The sequence below is a fragment of the Mus caroli genome, chromosome 1, assembly GCF_900094665.2.
Source record: "Mus caroli chromosome 1, CAROLI_EIJ_v1.1, whole genome shotgun sequence".
NCBI classification, from domain to species: Eukaryota; Metazoa; Chordata; class Mammalia; order Rodentia; family Muridae; genus Mus; species Mus caroli.
This window is the reverse complement of record NC_034570.1, coordinates 160361444-160379837: the sequence shown is the minus strand read 5'-3', so window position 1 is coordinate 160379837 and position 18394 is coordinate 160361444. Positions and strand designations below refer to the sequence as shown.

Genomic DNA, 18394 nt, shown 5'->3' with positions numbered 1-18394 from the left:
ATTAACACAGATGCTATAAATTCTTTTCTACTGTGAAGAACATTGAATATTAGAAGCAAGGAGGTGGTGTTCTGGTGGTAACTCTGGGCAACGGGATGGACTGACCTGCAAAGAGGAAGATGGTATGAAATCCTTGAATTGAGATTCTGTAGAGGACAACATGATTTTTATACTTATTTAGAAGCTCCCCAACCCAAGTGACAATCACGGATACATCCCTGCATGCATCCCAGTGCCCCTTGGACATAGATGAGGAGAGTCATGCAAATCTCTAAAGGTAAGCCTCAAAAAGTAAACATAATTTGACCTTATGAAATTGGATCCAAGTAGATCAGTGGAGACTGTTGTTCCTCCCAACACACTGGAAAAACCCCATCCAGGAAGAGTGGCAGTCTTCACACTTCACAAAGAGGGTTATGGTTGGGTATGCAACAAGTACACCAAACTGTGACAGAGTCAGGAAGACACTGCTGTTCCTCAGACTCTATTTTGCTGTGACAGATAAATGTGTGAGATGCTGGGAGATAGGTGTTGCTGAGTGCAGGATAAAGTACAAATGTCAGGAGGGAAGGGAATCAGGATACATACAAAGCTGACCACGAGTGTTGATAAACAGCCAAGCTGTTGAAAATGATGTTCCCTGAAGACGTTTTAAAATAGGCTGGTCTCTTAGCCAAGGGTAGTGCAGCGCTTCAGCCTTATAGCCAGAGGGAAGGTGATAGTCTTTAGGATACTGCTGCAAAGCAATCTGTTCCAGCACTTTTTGTAACCATCATTTTGTTCAGGAGCCCACAGCCAAGTTAAGGTTCCGTGTTTCTTGGTTTTGTTTTATTTCACCCTTCATCACTGGAGGTCTGCTAGGCGAGAAAAGAAAAAGCAGAAAGCAAGGAAAGCAACTGGTGTGGTCACTAGAATCAGATGACTGTCCAGTCTAGAGGCTCTGGGAAGGTTTGCCATTGTCACCCAATGGGCAGAGGGAGTATTGAACATTGTAAGAGCTGTGACATAAGCTCAGATGCTGCCATTCCCTGGGCAAAATCTTCAAATGAGCTACTGCTTCTCAGGCCCCCCTTTCCTTATGTGTAACATGAGGATATTAATATCTGCACTGAGTGCATATTGGGGCTGTCTGAGGACTGGATGAAGTCATGTCTGCGAAGGCACTCTTTAAACTGTCATATACTATATGTGGCCTTGTTCTAAACAAAGGCGAAAAGGCGTCTTACTCTCGCCATTAACCCCAACTTGGTCGGAACTCAAAACAGTCAGCAGATAGTCTGATGTGAACTACTTTCTCAGTTTGCATCCCATTCTCTGGGAGAAGAGCTTGGGAAAAGACAGTCAATGATGGGGTTTCAGGAGTGGAAAGGATGGGAAAGGAAATGAGTTTCCACATGGATAACACGCATCTTTGAAAAGCTAAGAAATAGATTTCCTGAGGGCTTGGCAATCTTTGCTATTCACCATGTAGACACACTTTCCTGTTAGCAAAGCATATGTGTGCACACACATATTCTAGCTCCATAAGGCATAGAGTTGGGCAGATTGGTATCTTGTACATTAGTTCCTCCTACTGACGCAGGGATGTCTGAGTACTCTCCCAACAAACTCTTGTATGCATCACACAAAGGAATACAAGTGAGGTTTTTAAAAAGGGGTGCCTGACACATACATTGTACACTTAATACATTTTGTTTTATGTACTATATACTACTATATATGATATACAATACTTAATTTATTATCTTATCAGACCCTCACAGCCCAGTAACTTGTCTCCTCACCTTGTTCTCTATTTTATGACCAGTTAAGGACTTGCCCAAGGTGAGGCTTCCCTCCAGGTGTCTGAATTCAAATCATTTCCCATGAAGGAGAAGAACATCTGTCAGCACTCAGAGCTAAGGCGCAGGCCGGAAAGGGAACAATTTCACAGCTAGATCAATCTCTGAAGAACTTCAATTTAGGCAGATGGTATCCATGCTTTGATGCATGCGGGTCTATAGATAATCCTTCAGCCTGGGAAGATTTGTTAACCGTGAGCAAACTCCCCCGAGGAAACTGAAAACAGTCTATGTAGCTGTTTAGATATTTAGACCATCCTGGCTTCAAGAAAACCAGTGTTTCCTTTGGTCTTTCTCACCTAATTCTACTATATGCAGTGTTCTCTGTCTCCATGTTGGTATAATGTTTCACATTGTCGGTCTTTACGAATTACCGGTATAGTTCACAGTTTGGTGGTCTGCTTACTCTGTCTAATATTTCCTGGCAATTGATTTACTTGCGAGTGTGGAGCCTTGCAGCAGGATCCCCAGTGCATTGCCCATCACCTCTGACTTCAGATGCAGATGATGGACATATGAAGCGTGCCTGACTGCAGAAGCAAGTTCTTCACGCCTAGGATCTGGAATCGGGCTTCAAATACTCATCTGGCCATGTCTAAGTGGCGTGAAGAGGTATACATTTTACAACTAAGGGACAATGTGAGGGTTTCCACCTTTAAATGTGTGTGGAAAGGAACACCATTGGTTTGCTGCAGGGGAGGGGAAGAAATGAATGTACGTAGACGAAGGGAAAAGACGGCAGAGAGAAGGCACGGACTCGGCCACCAGCAGACAATTTCCGTGAAAACTCATTTCCTTTTAAGGACATCTGAACTGTCCAGCTTCTCTTTCTGCGGCATCAGAGCGTCCGATCCTACGTATTGCCAGGTGAAATGCTACAGTTACCATAGCTATTTCAGTCTCAATAGTCCTGCCTACTCCGGTCTCAGATACAGGCTAAGTTCTTGAAAAGTCATCTGTCATTTGCATGTTTCCTTAATTGGTGCTCTTTGGGGGGGGGGGCGGGTTGAACCCAGGGTCTTGCCTATACTTGGGCAAGTGCTCTATACTGACTTACACCCACTCCTGAACCACCGCATCCTCACCTTCCCACAGAGAGAGATTCTATTTTTAGTAAGACCCTACTAATGGAATTCCGTAGTGCTTCTCAGTTAATTCATTTTCAGTGTAAAAAACCACTCACAACTAAGATGTATTACCTTCTACGGAATATGAATAATCCTGATTGCCGTGACTCATGTTGCCCAGGCCAAACAAACCAGGGGGTAAAATCTGCATACAAAAGAGTAATAAAACATTATTTCTCCACATCTGTTCCCACAGCATTAGGAATTCTAGACTTGCTCAAAACTGTCTAACGGTTCACAAGTCCTGGGGAATTTTCTTTCATGTTCTGTGAGTTGGTGCTCGAAGCTTTTAAGTAACAGTTGCTATCTCTGTTCTTCCCCGTCCAGCAAGGACTCTCCAAATGCCAAAGAGGCCCAGATCTCACTGCTCCACCTGAGAGTTCTTGGGAAATCGAGGCTCAAATATCATTCCTTTTGTGATGGGAGAGCTGGTTCTGTGTTCAGAGCACTTGTTCTTCCAGAGAACTCAGGTTCAGTTCCCAGCGCAGTTTCCCGGGGTTCAATCACTGTCTCCTGATGCCTGAGAGTACCAGGCACTCATGTGGTTCACAGGCAAACAGCAGGTAAAACACTCATATGTATAAAAAAAATCTTTAAAACAAGTAATGTGCCGTAAATGACACTTAAGTATTTCAGTGAAATCTTACTTTTAGCTTTTCCTTGCTCTGGTTCCAGTAGCATCCAATTTTTAGAGTTCACAATTGGACCTGCCATATGGTTCAAACCAACCTGAACAACAGGGGATTTGGGGTGACATAATAACAGATCAGGTATTTTTTTACCCCTCTGAGCTACTCCTAACCTTTGGCAAAGCTTGGCTGGGCTTACATTTCTTCATCGTGTGTGTGTGTGTGTGTGTGTGTGTGTGTGTGTGTGTACGCGCACGTGTGTGTGTTTATACACGTGCATGGGTATGTGTGATTGCCTATGCATGTGTGTAGGCTAGTTGGGATGGAGGCCAGAGATTGATGTCTAGTTCTGTTCTCAATAACGCTTCCCTTCCTCCCTCCACCCCCCACCCGAGTTATGGTCTTTCACTAAACCCGGGGCTTGCTGATTCAGCTAGACTGGGTTGCCCCTGAGCCCCAGGGATCCTTCTGTCTGCACATGCCTTACTGCACTGCCTATAGGCAGTTCCAGCTCTTTTCTTTTAAATATGGGTATAGGCCTGTAAACTCAATCTTCATGCTCATGTGGCAAGGACTTTACCTATTGGCCCAGTTCTCTTGGTCCTGGACTTTCCCCTTTCAAAGCCCCTTGGTTCTTCCTAGTCTGTCTACTATTCCCCAGAAGTCCTCTTGATCTGTAGACAAATAAACTCCTGATGGGGCTGTCTATCCATCCTCAGGCAGATTCAGAGAATCTGGGTTTTGAAGGCAATGCTGTTGGCTCAAGAATAATTCTATATAGCCCTAAGCAAACAGCCCAGCTCGTGAAGCAGCATCACGTAGATTCTGATGTTGGAGGACACACATCCACAGGTACTCTTTTGTTAAGTTCAGTCTTTGCAAAGTGATTCCCTTGCTTTTCAGCTTTAACCTGTGACCTCACCAAACAGGGTTCATCCACATGGGGCAGCAGATTCTAAGCATATGTCTTTGGCCAGATGTCCGTGGATGTCATGGGCAAGCACCCAGTGAAATGTCTGACCAAGTGCATATAGGTATTTATGAAGCCAAGCTAAATATCTTGGCTTCGGTCATCTTCACACCTGACACCATATGCCCTATGTTGTTTGAAGGATCCTCTCAGGAGAGTCATATCTGTTCTACCATCCTCTTTGTAAAATAACCTTCATTCTAGTTTCCTTCTCCCCACTTGTATTTGCCGTACACTGTTGTCTGTGTGGTTGGTCCCCGGCAGAGCCGCCTCATTCTCGGTGCCCTCTCCACGGTGAAGCATGACCCTCACAGCTGCTTTCTAATCCTCTGGCCTGTGGTGGGTTTATGACCCTTGGGTGACTCACCACTGACAGTCAAGACCTTAATTTCATGGCCAGCCCAACTGGGGCTTTCCATGTGTCACCAGCCTCCTGAGGGAAGCGGGCCAAGTGCCACACTCACTGAGGTATGCTGGACCGTTCCCCAGAAGCTCCGCCTCTCCCGCTGCTCTTCTCTGAGGCTGTCTACTCAAAGGCAGGCAGGGAAGAGTTGACAGCGATTGCTCAAAAGCCCACCGGAAGAGGTGTCACTGTGAGGAGGCTAGCTCTCAAAAGAAGACTGTCTTCCTAACTAATCTCTGCCACCTGCCTCCCTCTACTGCCCCGCTCACCCAGTGGTCACTAACCACACAGGGAATCAGGGCTTCCAGGTCCCAGGCTTCGTCAAGAGTGACCCGGGCTCTGAAGGGTTAAGAGCAGAATCTGGGTGATGGACAGGATTCGTATCATTTGGAGAGCTCAGCAGGAGTTCCTCCCCTGTTGCCTACATATTACTTTCACGTGATGTCTCTTTCACTTTGGCCACAGAAAGGAGGGTGGGGGCAGGGGGATTAGAAGAGATTTTTTTTTTTAAACAAAATATTTATAAAGTCCTTGTGTTTTCATTTATCAGCAGGAATCCAGGGTAGAAACAGACTCTGAGCAGTAGCCAATTGAGGACTGAATCTAAAAAAAAGTAGAAATTCTGGACACTAGAAGCATCTAAGTTCTTCTTCCTTCTCTCTCTCTCTCTCTCTCTCTCTCTCTCTCTCTCTCTCTCTCTCTCTCTCTGGCAGTGAGGGGAAGAGAGTAAAACAAACTTTCTGGAGGAGGGCTCAGTGCTCAGCTCTCATGGCCAAAATACGAAAGATCAGCTCCATGTGTGTGACTCAACTGTCCAGGAAATGAGAATCGCAAGAGACTCCAAACCTGACGTTGTGCTTATAGCTTCAGCTCGAGTAAGAAAAATGAGGTGGGGGGAGTACCCCATGACGGGACTCGAGTCTTAGATGCAGGAGAAAGGCACCGAGAGGCATGGTGGCAAGAAGGCAAAAGAGAGCTGCATCTTTAAGTCCTCCTATGGTTATACATATTTTTCTTCTATGAATGGGTTTTGCTGTAAATTATAGCTTTGCTCGTGGTCCCTTGGGTCAAAAGAAATAGTCTTTAAACAGCAAACAGCTCTGATTGGTGACTTGCCTTCTTCCCTCCCCAACCCCCTTCCTAATTGAAAGCAAATGTGCAATATATTGGATGCTGGGATCCTTGGCGCAGGCCCAGGAATCCTCAGAATGTGAGGTCTCTCTCAAAGGCATCTTGCATCAGCCTGTGGATGTATGCCTACCACGGGGCTCCTTCACCGGCAAAGTGGAAAAAGAAGTGGTTCCCGAGAAAGTCTTCTGGGTTGGGGGAACCTTCTGGATTATAACCGTTTTCTTCTCTTCAAACCTGGGCGTCCCTGGACTGCAAGTAAGTGATGTGGCGCCTTCCTCCCTGCCCCCACCTTCGTTTTCTTTTCTAAAAACGAAAGCTCTAAGTGGACTTCTCTTGGTGTGTCAGGAAAAGTTCGGAAAAGCGGCAGAGGGCAGAGTTTGAATCAGGGCGGAAGGGCAGGAAGCTGGGCTCTTCAAGACTCGGGACCGAGGCAGATCTCATGTTTTGGGGTCTGGATTTGTGTCAGCGAGGGAAGAATAGGAGCCAATAACCAAAGAAGGCCGAAGCGAGGTACAGGACTCCATAGCAGCTGCAAGTACAATAAACAGTTTTAGCAGAGCTGGAAATGTTGGCAGGCAAGACAGGCCGATCGCAGAGTCCGGCTGCTGGAGAGAGGTGAGCCAGGAGCTGTGTTTTCAGGCTTTAAGCGCTGGTGTTTGAGGGACCTGAGTTTTGGTGAGAACGTGGCCTAGCACCTTTTGTGATTTAATTGTGGGAAGGGAGACGGTGGCTGCGGGCTTGGGATGAGGGGTGGCTTCACCTTTGGTCTTGGGTAAGGTTGGGCGGGAAGGCCAGCTGCCTGGAGGGTTTGCAGTGGGTGACACGAAGCAATCACTTCCCAGACTCTCCTTCTCCCCAGCGCTGCGTGCTGTTCTTTTTGTTGTTAGAGGGCCAGTCTATTAGCAGTTGGGACCCAGTGTTCTGGCCTACCCATCTAAGGGACAGAGTTCTCTGCAAGTGGCAGACATACTTAGGTCAGCCATTTGAGGAGACTTTGGAGAACTCAAGGCAGCGGTGCCTTTAGCACCATCTTAACTGTTCAGCTTTCGCATCCTTCCCTTAGTGGCAACTGGAGCGTGGAAAGGGGGGTCTTTGCAATTACTGCGGTCTCTTCTGACCCGTTCATTACACAGATTTCAGACATGTTAGCATGGCCGTAGTGCCTGTTGCACTCCACGCTTATGCCTTCAGGTTTATTTTTAAGATTTCGAAGAGACAATGGGGCAAGTCTTCTCCAGGGCGTTTATCAGCTATAAAAAGATGGCAGAAGTGGTTCATCAGCTGGTGGCCCTTGGTGTGTGTGTCAATGTTGGTGTGCGTGTGTGCACGTGTGTGTGTGTGCACGTGTATGTGTAAAAACGAAACAAAAAAATTAACATTTGAGTCCTTGCTCTGACCAGCCTCCAGATATTTCCCTGTTATTTGATTGATTGTCCACCGTTCTGTAAGGCACCATTCCTGTTTCACAGGAAAGGGTTTTAAGACAGAGAAGTGAAATGAATTGTTCGAGGAAGCACAACTAATGTGTTTAAAAGTTGTTACATCCGGAGTCTGGTCCTCCGAGTCACCGTGGGCAGTTCTCCCGTCTCCCACTCCACATTTGGACTTGCTTACTTCTGGAGTCAAACTTCATGTTTCACCGGGTGACCAGGAGGTACCCATGCCAGGCTAAGGGAACGGTTTGGATTTGCACGCAGAGAAACACTTGCCCGGGTATCAGATGGAGGTTAAGTTCCAGGTACTGGATGTCTGTTTAGCTTTGGGATGCAGAGAGCCTGGGACTTTTAGAGTTGGTAGACCCAGGTTAGGTTCTGTCTCTTCCTTTTACTGCTTCCTGCACTTCAGCCTTGAGAATACTCTTGAGTTTTACTGTTTTAGACTCGGACATGAATGCATTCTGGAGGCTATGAAGGGCTTCATTAGGCCAGCTCTTATGGTTGTAATGAAATGTGACTGAATGTACTGGAAATTAGCTTTTCTCAGGTTGGGTCTGGCAGTTGGTTCAGACCTGTAAGACTGTGCAAAGCTCTGAAATGGGGAGTGGCTCTATCTTCACTCCTATCTTTTTGTGTGTGCATACATGCACACGTGTGTGTACAGGTGCACATGTGCAGGTATGTTTGTGTATGTGGAGGCCAGAGGTTAGCCTCGGGGATAGGATCCCTCGTTGCCCTAGTGCTCACTCAGTAGGCTAGGCTGGGTGGCCTCTGGGCTTCAGGAATCCTCCTGTCTCTGCCTCTGTGCTGTTGGTTTCCGAGTGTATGCCTTCGCTCGGCATTTTAATGTGCATTTCAGGAGACTGTACTCAGGTTCTTGTGCTTGTGTGATTTGTGTGATAAGAACTTTACACACTGAGATATCTCTCCAGGTCTTCATGCCTATCTTCTAACGGAACCATCCTGCCTCATGGGGAAAATACTCCTGGATTTTCTCTCTAAAAAGTCCCTTTTAGGTCAGGTTTGTGTATGGTTCCTTATCTAAAATGGAGTGGGTTGAAGGTCAATAGGTTACTCGAAGTATCTCTGGATCTGCACTGTCTCTGAATGAGCAAGGTTTAGTCTGGAGGAGCTTCGTGGCCAGCTGAGGACAGGTCCCAAGCCCAGGGACATCTTATCACTGGCAAGTGCATCTCCCTTCATCTTCCACTTCACGTGGCCTGTTCTGAGCCTGCAGTCAGAAAAGTTGCAGTTCTCCTGAAGTAAGAGTCTAAGGCTAGCCTGTGGGAGCCTCCACCTCTGTTTCTGCTTAAGGTCCAGTTGCTTGTAGAAGTGTCACGGATCAGAGAAGTTTCTAGAATCTCAGGATCAACAGTTTTCCTGCCCAAGGGCAAAGCAGAAGCGCTCTCCAGAGAAAGTCCTTCATTGTCTCTCCTCCAAAACCTTCCCATATTACTTCCTTCCAGGCTTACACAGTCACTTCCGGGAATGGAAGCCATTTGGGTCTGTATTCCCCATAGGGAATTTTGTTCTAACCTCTCCACGTGATAGCATTTTTAACAGATGTTCTAATAAAGACAGAGTGCTTCCCGCCTATCAGTGTCATGCCACATACATTTAGCTTTAATTCAGACATCCGTCTCAACTTTCTTCGGAAGATGCAACTCCTGGTATTCCATATCACCTCAAACACATAAGCCAAATCAGGGCCCAGCTAAAAATGGACTACCACGACATGCTAGTGTGTGCTGGCTCACATCAATGCGGACTTGTCTGCAATGTGGACACACTAGATTCTTTATGTGCTTGGCCTGCTGACAGCTGTACAACATATGAATTGCTTGACTCTTTTCCCACCAGGCCATGAATGTGCCCAATATCCCCACGCATCCCAGAGTTGCTCTGAATTCAGCTCCTGGATTAAAATCCTCACAGTGTGTCCTTACAGCTGAGAAGATGATGTTTTAATACACTTGCTCAGCAGTAATTTGGAACCCCAGGTAGGCCTTAAGGACTTCTAGACCAGTTAAATAAATATATCCAAAGGTGGAAAACAAGAGTGGGTAGTTTGTTACCCAGGTCATTCTAATGTGAAGCAGAGATAAGTATTTGTGCTGGCATGAGTCTAAGGCATTTCAATTCAATTCTGTTTGATTTTTTTCCCCCAAAATAACACAGCCCAACAAAGACATCTAGATAACTGTCCAGTGATATTTACTGGAACTCCAATGACCTGATGGTGAAACTTAGGGACTTTAAGCTCTTCCTTTTATTCATTGTAGTCACATATGTTTGAATATATTATAATCAAGGCTGCATGCTTTATAAATAATTTGGTTATAAACAATTCTGTTATTTTGATGCTAGTTCTAAATTTTGTATTCTGTTCTTAATGTCTTACATAGAACCGTTGAATGTTTCCAACTTTCTGTGTTGAATGTTTCCAACTTTCTGTAATTCTTCAGAGATGCAGAATCCTGCCAATTGACATATTGTGTACTTGCTAGCCGGACTCTCACTTTGTCCCGTAAACACAGAGAAGATCAGCTTTGAGTATTGTCCTGGCCTGGAAGATGAACATACAAATAAAGATGTCGCAAAGATGAGTTTAGACTGTTGCCACAAGGCGGAACTTCCATGGCTTTTCTAGAAACTAAGTAAGCTCTGTTGACAGTACAGTCTTGTCACTGTGTTTCAAGCCTGCCTTAAATCTTTGATGAGCCCTTTAAACTTGCCACTCAGAGGTCAGTGCTGCCTGGTATCTCCACAGTGTGAGATTGGTGATGGGGAAGGGGCATGTGATGAGAAGAGCTTGCCAGGTGGCTGTCAGTCATAGTATGAGGTTTTGGTCTCAACATCATTATTTTCCCGTGTATTACTTGGGAAGTCCTATCTTCACTGAGCTACAATCTCCATTGTCTTGCTCATCCACTTTTATTCTCTTTGTTTGGGGGCGGGTCAGATAAAGTAATGGAAGCTGGAAAGCATCATTTATACAACAATGGTAGGTAGGGATGCCCTTTGGTTTCTTTCATAGGAAGCTGTCCAGTAAAATTTGCTGAAGATTTGTTAAGTCTTTTGTAAAGACTTAAAAAAAAAAAACCTAATTGTGTCAGAGAAGGTCACTGAACTCCCTGGAGCTGGAGTTACAGGCAGTGATGCACTGCCTGATGTATGTGCTGGGAACTGGGAACTCAGGTCCTCTGTAAGAACAGCAAGTGTTCTTAACCGCGGAGCCACCTCTCCAACCTCTGTGTTTAGGGTCTTAATGGTCTAGGATACTGGAATAAATTAAGATGGGAGAGGAAGTAACCTAGTGCTTTTCAATGTTCCTTTTTAAATGTAGTATATTAGGAATTTATAAAACATGAAACAGCTAATCTCAGAATTATCTTGTCTAAGGCAAAAAGTTTCTCATTAGCCTTTTCTTCCCAAATAGTGTTATTCTCAAAAGCCACAGGTATATTTTATGAAAATGTTAATTGATATACCAAAAGCATATTTCTATCTATTATAAATTGTATAGAATTCTGGCATCATCTACCCTAATTTTGTTTTTCTGTATTGATTTAGTAATTCTTCAGCAAATATTTATTTGGTATCTACCCTCTAGGTTCTACATTTTAGTGATTATAATAATTTATTATCATTTCTTTTTTTCTTTGTAAGTGTATGTCCATATTCATGTGTGAGTAAATCTCTCTCTCCTCAAGTAAGCTAGTCTGGCCAGCCAGTGAGCTCTAGAGCTCTGCCTGTCTCTTCCTCCCAGGACCAAGAATTGCAAGCACACACAACCATGCCAGTCTCTCATTCTATAAAACATGGATTCTGGGCCATCCAACCTAGGTCCTTATGCTTGTGCAGGAAGCAATGTACCCATGGGGCCAGCATCACTGCCTGGCCCTGCAGGAAGCACTGTGCCAACGGGGCCAGCATCACTGCCTGGTCCTTCATGGCTTTAGACAGTCATTGTTTTAGGTTCTGGGGCACATCACATGGATTTGGACTAAAGCTGACTTGGAAAATGGTTATTCAAGGTTAGGTAATAAGATTTTACACTTTCAGGTTTGCTGAAGTACGATTAAATAACTCAGCAATAGGAATTCAGAAATGGCTCCCGTATATGATAGGAGAGCCAGAAGTTTTACAAAAAGACTGAAAGGTTTGTGTTTTATTTTTCACAATTTCCTTAAAAAATTGATAGGCTTTATATTTTATAGCAACTTTAGCTCTACAGAATAATTGAGAACAGAATATCGTTCTCTTAACCCTGCACTCTCTCACTTGGTTGCCCCGCTGGCAACATCTTGCATTGGTAATTTTTATTTTTATCAACCATTCAATATGTACTTATTAAACATTTCATGTCCTCTGTTAGTTATTACAGAAGGATAAGAGAAATATATCACATTTATTTCTTTCAAACCATGTATAATGATACTTGTTCATAGTTTAAGGTCCTGTTTATTTAAACAGCTGCTGCGCCCTTAGTACTTGCCTAGCAGTGCTAGAGCTGGGACATTGTAGGCATCCACTAATTGTGTGATATTAACAGGCAAAGGATCTAGAAGCCAAACATAATCTGTCTTTAGGACTTAGGAGTCACAGACACACCTAGCAGTGACATCTTTTGAGATTTAGAAAATCTCAAAAACAATACAGAGCAGTGCTTAAGCAAGGGTAGGGGAGACAGGTATCAGCAAAGGCAAGCAAACCACTGCCCACATGACCAGTGCCTTGGCTGGGATGGGCCCAGGGGGAGCACTATGCTCCTCCTCATCTCTGTTGATCTCCATCAGCATCAAGTCATACTTATCTGCATCAAAGACTGAAAACAAACCACACAGCTCATGGCAAGGTGGGAGAAGGTGTGTGTGTGTGATTGTGTGTGATTATGTGTGTATGTGTTAGTGATTGTGTGTGATTGTATGTGTGTGTGATTGTGTGTGTGTGTGTGTGAGATTCGGGAAGATCTAAAGCACCATCACTCTAATATAAGTGCTTCACATTGCTTACCGGGAGTAAAATGAATTAGGATTTTGGTTTGTAAAAGGAACTCATACCCTGGCAGTCCTCATAGGAGCTGCATCGAAATGCTTTGCCATCCTGCAACTTCATAGACGCTAATAAAACTTAGAGGGTGGGTCAGGGTTACAGAGATCCTTATAGGGCAACAACCAATATAATGAACAGAGGGTAGAAGTTACATTCTCTCCAGAAGTGTTAACTCTTACTGGTGACCAGGTACAGCTCTGCTTGCTTGTTCATTGTTGAGTCAGACTTTGACTCTGTAGCCCAGGCTAGCCTGGAATTTAACTATATAGCTCAGGTAGACCTGAACTCAGGATGATACTTCTACGTCATCTTTCCAAGTGTTAGACTTAGCGGTGTGCACTGCCACACCTGGCTCAGACAGTTTTCTAATCTTAGGATGTGTGGATTATATAGCTTTAAAATTAAGAAGGTGATGATAATGTACAAAATAGCATAAGAGGAGATTAAAGAGAAATACAGATTGCTGCTTGCTAGCCTTGGTTGAATCATGATATACCCTTTTTACAGAAATGAATTACCTTTTCAAGTTAAAAATTCCAATTCCCAACCCACGTCCTAGCAAGTTATTTGGGGGATTTGGAGATCAGCTGATGGTGAAGCTTATGTGGAGTCCTGAGATCATGCGGTGGTGCATACCTGTATTCTGGCATTAGGAAGGCTGAGTCAGGAGGATCCTGTTCAAGGCCAACATATAGTGATACCCTGCTTCATTGAAATAATGTTTCTATGGGGAGCATATAGCCAGCATAGCTGACTCTGTGTTGATGAAGGAATACAGTTGAAAAGGTGGTACCTTATGAGTTTAGGGTTCTCTATAAAGCTACAGTAATCTAGGCAGCACAGAACTAGCAAAGAACAGTATGTAATAGCATGGAAAGCCCTAAATCGACCAACACAAATGCATTCAGAGAGTATTGGACAAAGGAGTAAGAGTCGTACAGCAAAGACAAGGAAGTCTTTTTTCTTAGCAAACCCAGTGAATCTAGACAATCACTGCCATCCTCCACAGAAGCCAAAGAGTATCCCAGACCAACTGTACCTTTGAAGCTACATGAAGGAGATAATAGATAAGCTGCAAATCATTAAAATTAACTTCCTTCTTGTTAAAGACAATGTCAAGATAAATGGGGATATCAACCAGAGATTAGGGAAAAACATTTGCAAAAGACGTGATCTAAGAAATACAAAGAAAGCTGGGCGTGGTGGCGTATGCCTTTAATCCCAGCACTCGGGAGGCAGAGGCAGGCGGATTTCTGAGTTGGAGGCCAGCCTGGTCTACAAAGTGAGTTCCAGGACAGCCAGGGCTACAGAGAGAAACCCTGTCTCGAAAAAACAAAAACAAAAACAAAAACAAAAACAAAAACAAAAATCCCAAAGAAAAGAGACATTCAACTTTGGAGCAAACAGACAATTGCTTAAAAAAAATGATGAAATACTTGAAGTACACTTCAAGAGAGATGGAGGGCGCACACGCACACACACAGAGTCAGATTCCCGAAAAGCTACACATGCTTCCACCATAGGCTGTAGCAAATACACACTCTAGTATTTGCTTAGATGAATTGGAAGACTTCGGCCACACAGAACTGCATGTGACTTTTATCTGAATCTGGAGTGGCCAAGCTATACTTCAGTCTAAGTGACACCTACCTCAGTGGGGGACGCTGATAGCAGCGGAGGTTAAACTCCTGTGAAGGCAAGTAGCATAGGAGAAACATCCCAGTGTTTGCTCAATTCCTCTGTAATCCAGAACTGCTCTACAGAAAAGTGTAATGAAGAATATATTTTTCCCCCGTGAGCCTGTAAGTACTAACACTGTGACTCTATCTTTAGCTCTTTCTTATCTGAAGGAAAGTATTGTGATATAATAATAGCTGGGCATTATTTTTATTTCAAAATGATTGATTATGTGTCTTTGATAGCATCATTGTAACAGTTGTATTTTAAGATTGAATAGTATTATTTTACTTAATAAAGCAATGTGAAGCAGAAACTTTAACGATTACCGATTCACAGCAAGTATCCAAGCGCTCCAGGGCATATTTGATAAGATAAAAATCTTCTTGCCACATGACAACTATTACTTAAACGGCCATCATTTACATTATTTTAGCTATGACAACAGACAGATAATCTTGCTTAATATCATCCTATCATAATATCATAAGATGTTATGGTTGGAAGTGCAGTAGACCAAGGGTTAATAGGCTGCAATTCTGATTTTAACTTTGCAAACTTTTAACAGTGAGACTTTGCATGACCATTGTTCATGTCTTTGCACTTGAAATGTTCTTTTGTGGGCTGGCAGAATGGCTCTGCAAGTGAAGGTGCTTGTTGCCAAACAAAGACCATGGCAAAGGGAAAGAACTGACTCTCTCAAGTCACCTCTGACCACCACCACACATGTGCTGTGGTCCACATACACACACAGACGCATGCATACACACAATAGATAAGCAGATGTAAAAACATAATGTTCATATCTAGAAAGAACATCACAAAATCCCAGTTGGGTCCTGGTAAACACTGCCTGGAACTAGCACCCACACCCAGAGTCATTTCACAGTAAAACCTTGAGTCATATCTGCTGCTCTCTGAACAGATTCCTGTCTCCCTGCACCTCAGCTAAATAGTCCTCTTCTTAAAGTGCAAGCTCCAGTTTCAGTGTTCATGCAGCTCAGATCATATATATATGATATACACACACATTTTATTAATTACATTATTTACTTACATCCGGATCGAAGCTTCCTCTCCCGTCCTCTCCTCCCTGTCTCTCCCTCTCCCCTCTCCTCACTCCCAACTACCCCTCCTCCCCTTCTCCTCTGAAAAAGGGGAGAACTCCCAGAGATATCAACCAGCCATGGCACGTCAAGTTGCAGTAAGACTAGGCACATTGGAATCTTCTCCTATTGACGTTACGGGAAAGGGGTTCAAAGGCAGGCAATGTAGTCAGAGACAGATTCCTCACTAGGAGTCCCTCATGAAGACACAACCACACAACTGTTACATATATGTAGCTCAGATCTTATTTATTGGATTTTTTTCCCTAATTTTTGTCAGGATGATCCAGGTGGTCTCTATAAATCACTTTGAGCAAAACCCATAAATGAGTTCTTAACTGGCTCCTTAAAATAGGCTTTTTATATGCCCTCCACAGTTCTGACTTGGGAAATTTCTTGGACAGGAGCAATGAAAGCCTCTCAATTCTGCTTTTGAGAACATAAAAGAATTCAGTGTCTGTTAATTGCTTTCGCTGTCAGATCAGGAGTCAGGTCGTGTGGAAATGACCTAAGCACTGAATGTACTGTTGGGAGCTCTGTGGTCAAATTCTATTTCTTATACATTGTAACAATCGAAGAAAGATGCTGGTGTCTTCATAAATATGTTAAAATTATTATAGTTTAAAATTTTAATATTATAAAAGTATTAAAATTACATTTTAATAAAGGAAGAGAGACAGAGCCTTCTCACAGGTTGACAGAGGGGGAGACGTGGATCCTAAGAAATATTTTGTTAGGACTATCCACTTGCCATCACGACACACATACTGTGTGAATCTAGTTTATAAGAAACAATTCAGTTTCTTGAGTGATCAGTTATTAATGTGCTATTAATACATGTATAAATCTGGGGCTGGATAGATGGCTGGACAGAGGATGTGAGTTCAGTTCTTAGCACCCATATGGCAGCTCACAGGCAGATGTAACTCCAGTTTGGGGGCTTCCAATGCTCTATGCTGGCCTCTGTGGGCACCAAGGACTCTCATGGTGCATATACATGCATGCAGGCCAACACTCGTACAGATATGATAAAAACTTCAAAATAGTTTTGAAATGTATAAATGTGAAACTAGGTACTTCTAGTGCTTATAAGCTCATACGTAGGTGTAGTGGCTATTCCTGGTTGTCAACTTGACTATATTTGGAATGAACTACAATCCAGAATTGGAAGGCTCACCAGTCACCCTTATCTGGAGGCTTGGAGATAGAAGTTTCTGATCTGGATCTTGGTATGGAGAACTTGAGGCATAGTGGCTATGGATTCCAGAAGAATCTCCAAGTTCAAGGTCATCTGGGATTAAAGGTGTGGTAGAACACACCTTTAATCTGGGCTACACCTTTCATCTGGGATTAAGGGTGTGGTGGAACACATCTTTAATCTGGCTACACCTTCTGCTGGAGACAATATAAGGACATTGGAAGAAGGGAGTCTTGCTCTTGCTCCTTCGCCTGCTTGCTGTGTGAGACTGAGTAACTACTAGATCCTTGGACTTCCATTCACAGCTGCGACTGAACCATTGTTGGGAATTGGGCTGCCAACTGTAAATCATCAATAAATTCTTTTACTATATAGAGACTATCCATAAGTTCTGTGACTCTAGAGAACCCTGACTAATACAAAAGTTGGTACCAGGAGTGGGGTATTGCTGTGATAGACCTGACCATGCTTTTATTTGAAAGAATGTGGATTTTGGGACTTTGGATTTGGAAAATAGTGGAATGCTTTAAATGGGGCTTAATTGGTCATCCTAGTAGAAATATGGAAGACTTTGTTGCTGGGAGTAATTTGAACTGTGTTGACCTGACCCAAGAGATTTCAAAAGAGAAGAATTTCAGAACGTGGCATAAAGGCTGTTTCTGTGGTATTTTGGTGAAGAATATGGTTACTTTTTGCCCTTGTCTGAAAAGTCTGCCTGAGGCTAAGGTGAAGAGACTTGGATTAATTGAATTAACTGCACTGACAAAGGAAGTTTCAAAAAAGCCCAGCAGAGACTCTGTTCTCTGGTTAAGTCCACAAAGAGAAGTTTGAACAAGCATAGCAAGCTTAGAAAGGCCAAATAAAAAATATATGGTTCGAGTATTAAAGGCATACCAGGAAGTGAAATGGAGCAAAATCCTGTGTTCTAGGAGATAACAGATTAAGGGAGTGGGACCTTGGGGCAAGATCTACCCAGCTAAATTAAATCCAGGTATAGTGGTACACACCTTTAATCTCAGGAGACAGGCATGCTGATCTCTGCATTCAAGGTCAATCTACAGAGCAAGATNCAGGATAGCCAAGCTTAGGCAGTGAAGGATTTGGAAAACAGAAAGCCAGTGACAATGAAATAGCACAAGCAGGTCATGTTGTAGTTCCTGCAAGCAGCAGAACTCTGCAGTTTCAGCAACGTGGCTCTGGCTCTAGAGTTAAGAATGGAAGGAACTACTGGGACAATTGATNCTGGTTAGCTGGAGCTAAGAAATTAGCAGTGATNAAGAAGAGACCAGCATCACTGAGGTGAAATCTTCTGGGAAATGTTTTCTGGGAACACAAAGAAGCTGTGTTCCAGAGATAGCCAAGGTTGTACCTCTTGCTGCAGCTGGACTTAAGTCACCCAGGTGGTACTGGTTTTGAAGGCATGAAGATGTAATGAAGAACAGTTGAGGCTTGATACTGTGAGAGGTCATGGAAGGCCATTGGAGAAGGTGTAGCCTCAGCTGTAGTTGATGGTCCAGGACTGAAGGGGTCATGCAAAGGAGGCTATTGGTGAAGCCTAGTTGGAGTGGAATATCCCCAGTGTATTGGAGATGTTAGTACCATGGAGTGATCACCAAGAACTGCAGCGTTAGTGGAGTGGATCAACCTGAGCTTAGAGTGCTACAGAGGGCAGAGCTGGAGAAGTGATGGCAGCCCTTAGGAGGAGTCTAAAAGATGAAATGGAATCCCAGACACTGAAACAAGAAGCTGTAACATTGAAATTGCCTTGGAAACTCAAAGATGTTAAAGATGCCAGAGCCATGGGATACATGCTGAGGAAAG

At 43.7% G+C, this 18394-nt stretch overlaps 1 protein-coding gene across 2 annotated transcripts in view; it reads left to right on the top strand.

Moving 5' to 3' along the window:
- The first annotated feature begins 5748 nt into the window (after window positions 1-5748).
- The window catches only part of Ddr2 (discoidin domain receptor tyrosine kinase 2), a 127892-nt gene continuing 115246 nt past the window's right edge, over window positions 5749-18394 (top strand). The window contains exon 1 of one of the 2 annotated variants that reach the window (XM_021159760.2): window positions 5749-6356. In XM_021159760.2, the coding sequence (XP_021015419.2) occupies window positions 6224-6356 (133 nt within the window). In that variant the 5' untranslated portion in view covers window positions 5749-6223. Of the gene's footprint in view, window positions 6357-6418; window positions 6717-18394 lie in introns of those variants that run through there. The other variant, XM_021159767.2, reaches the window with a different exon arrangement.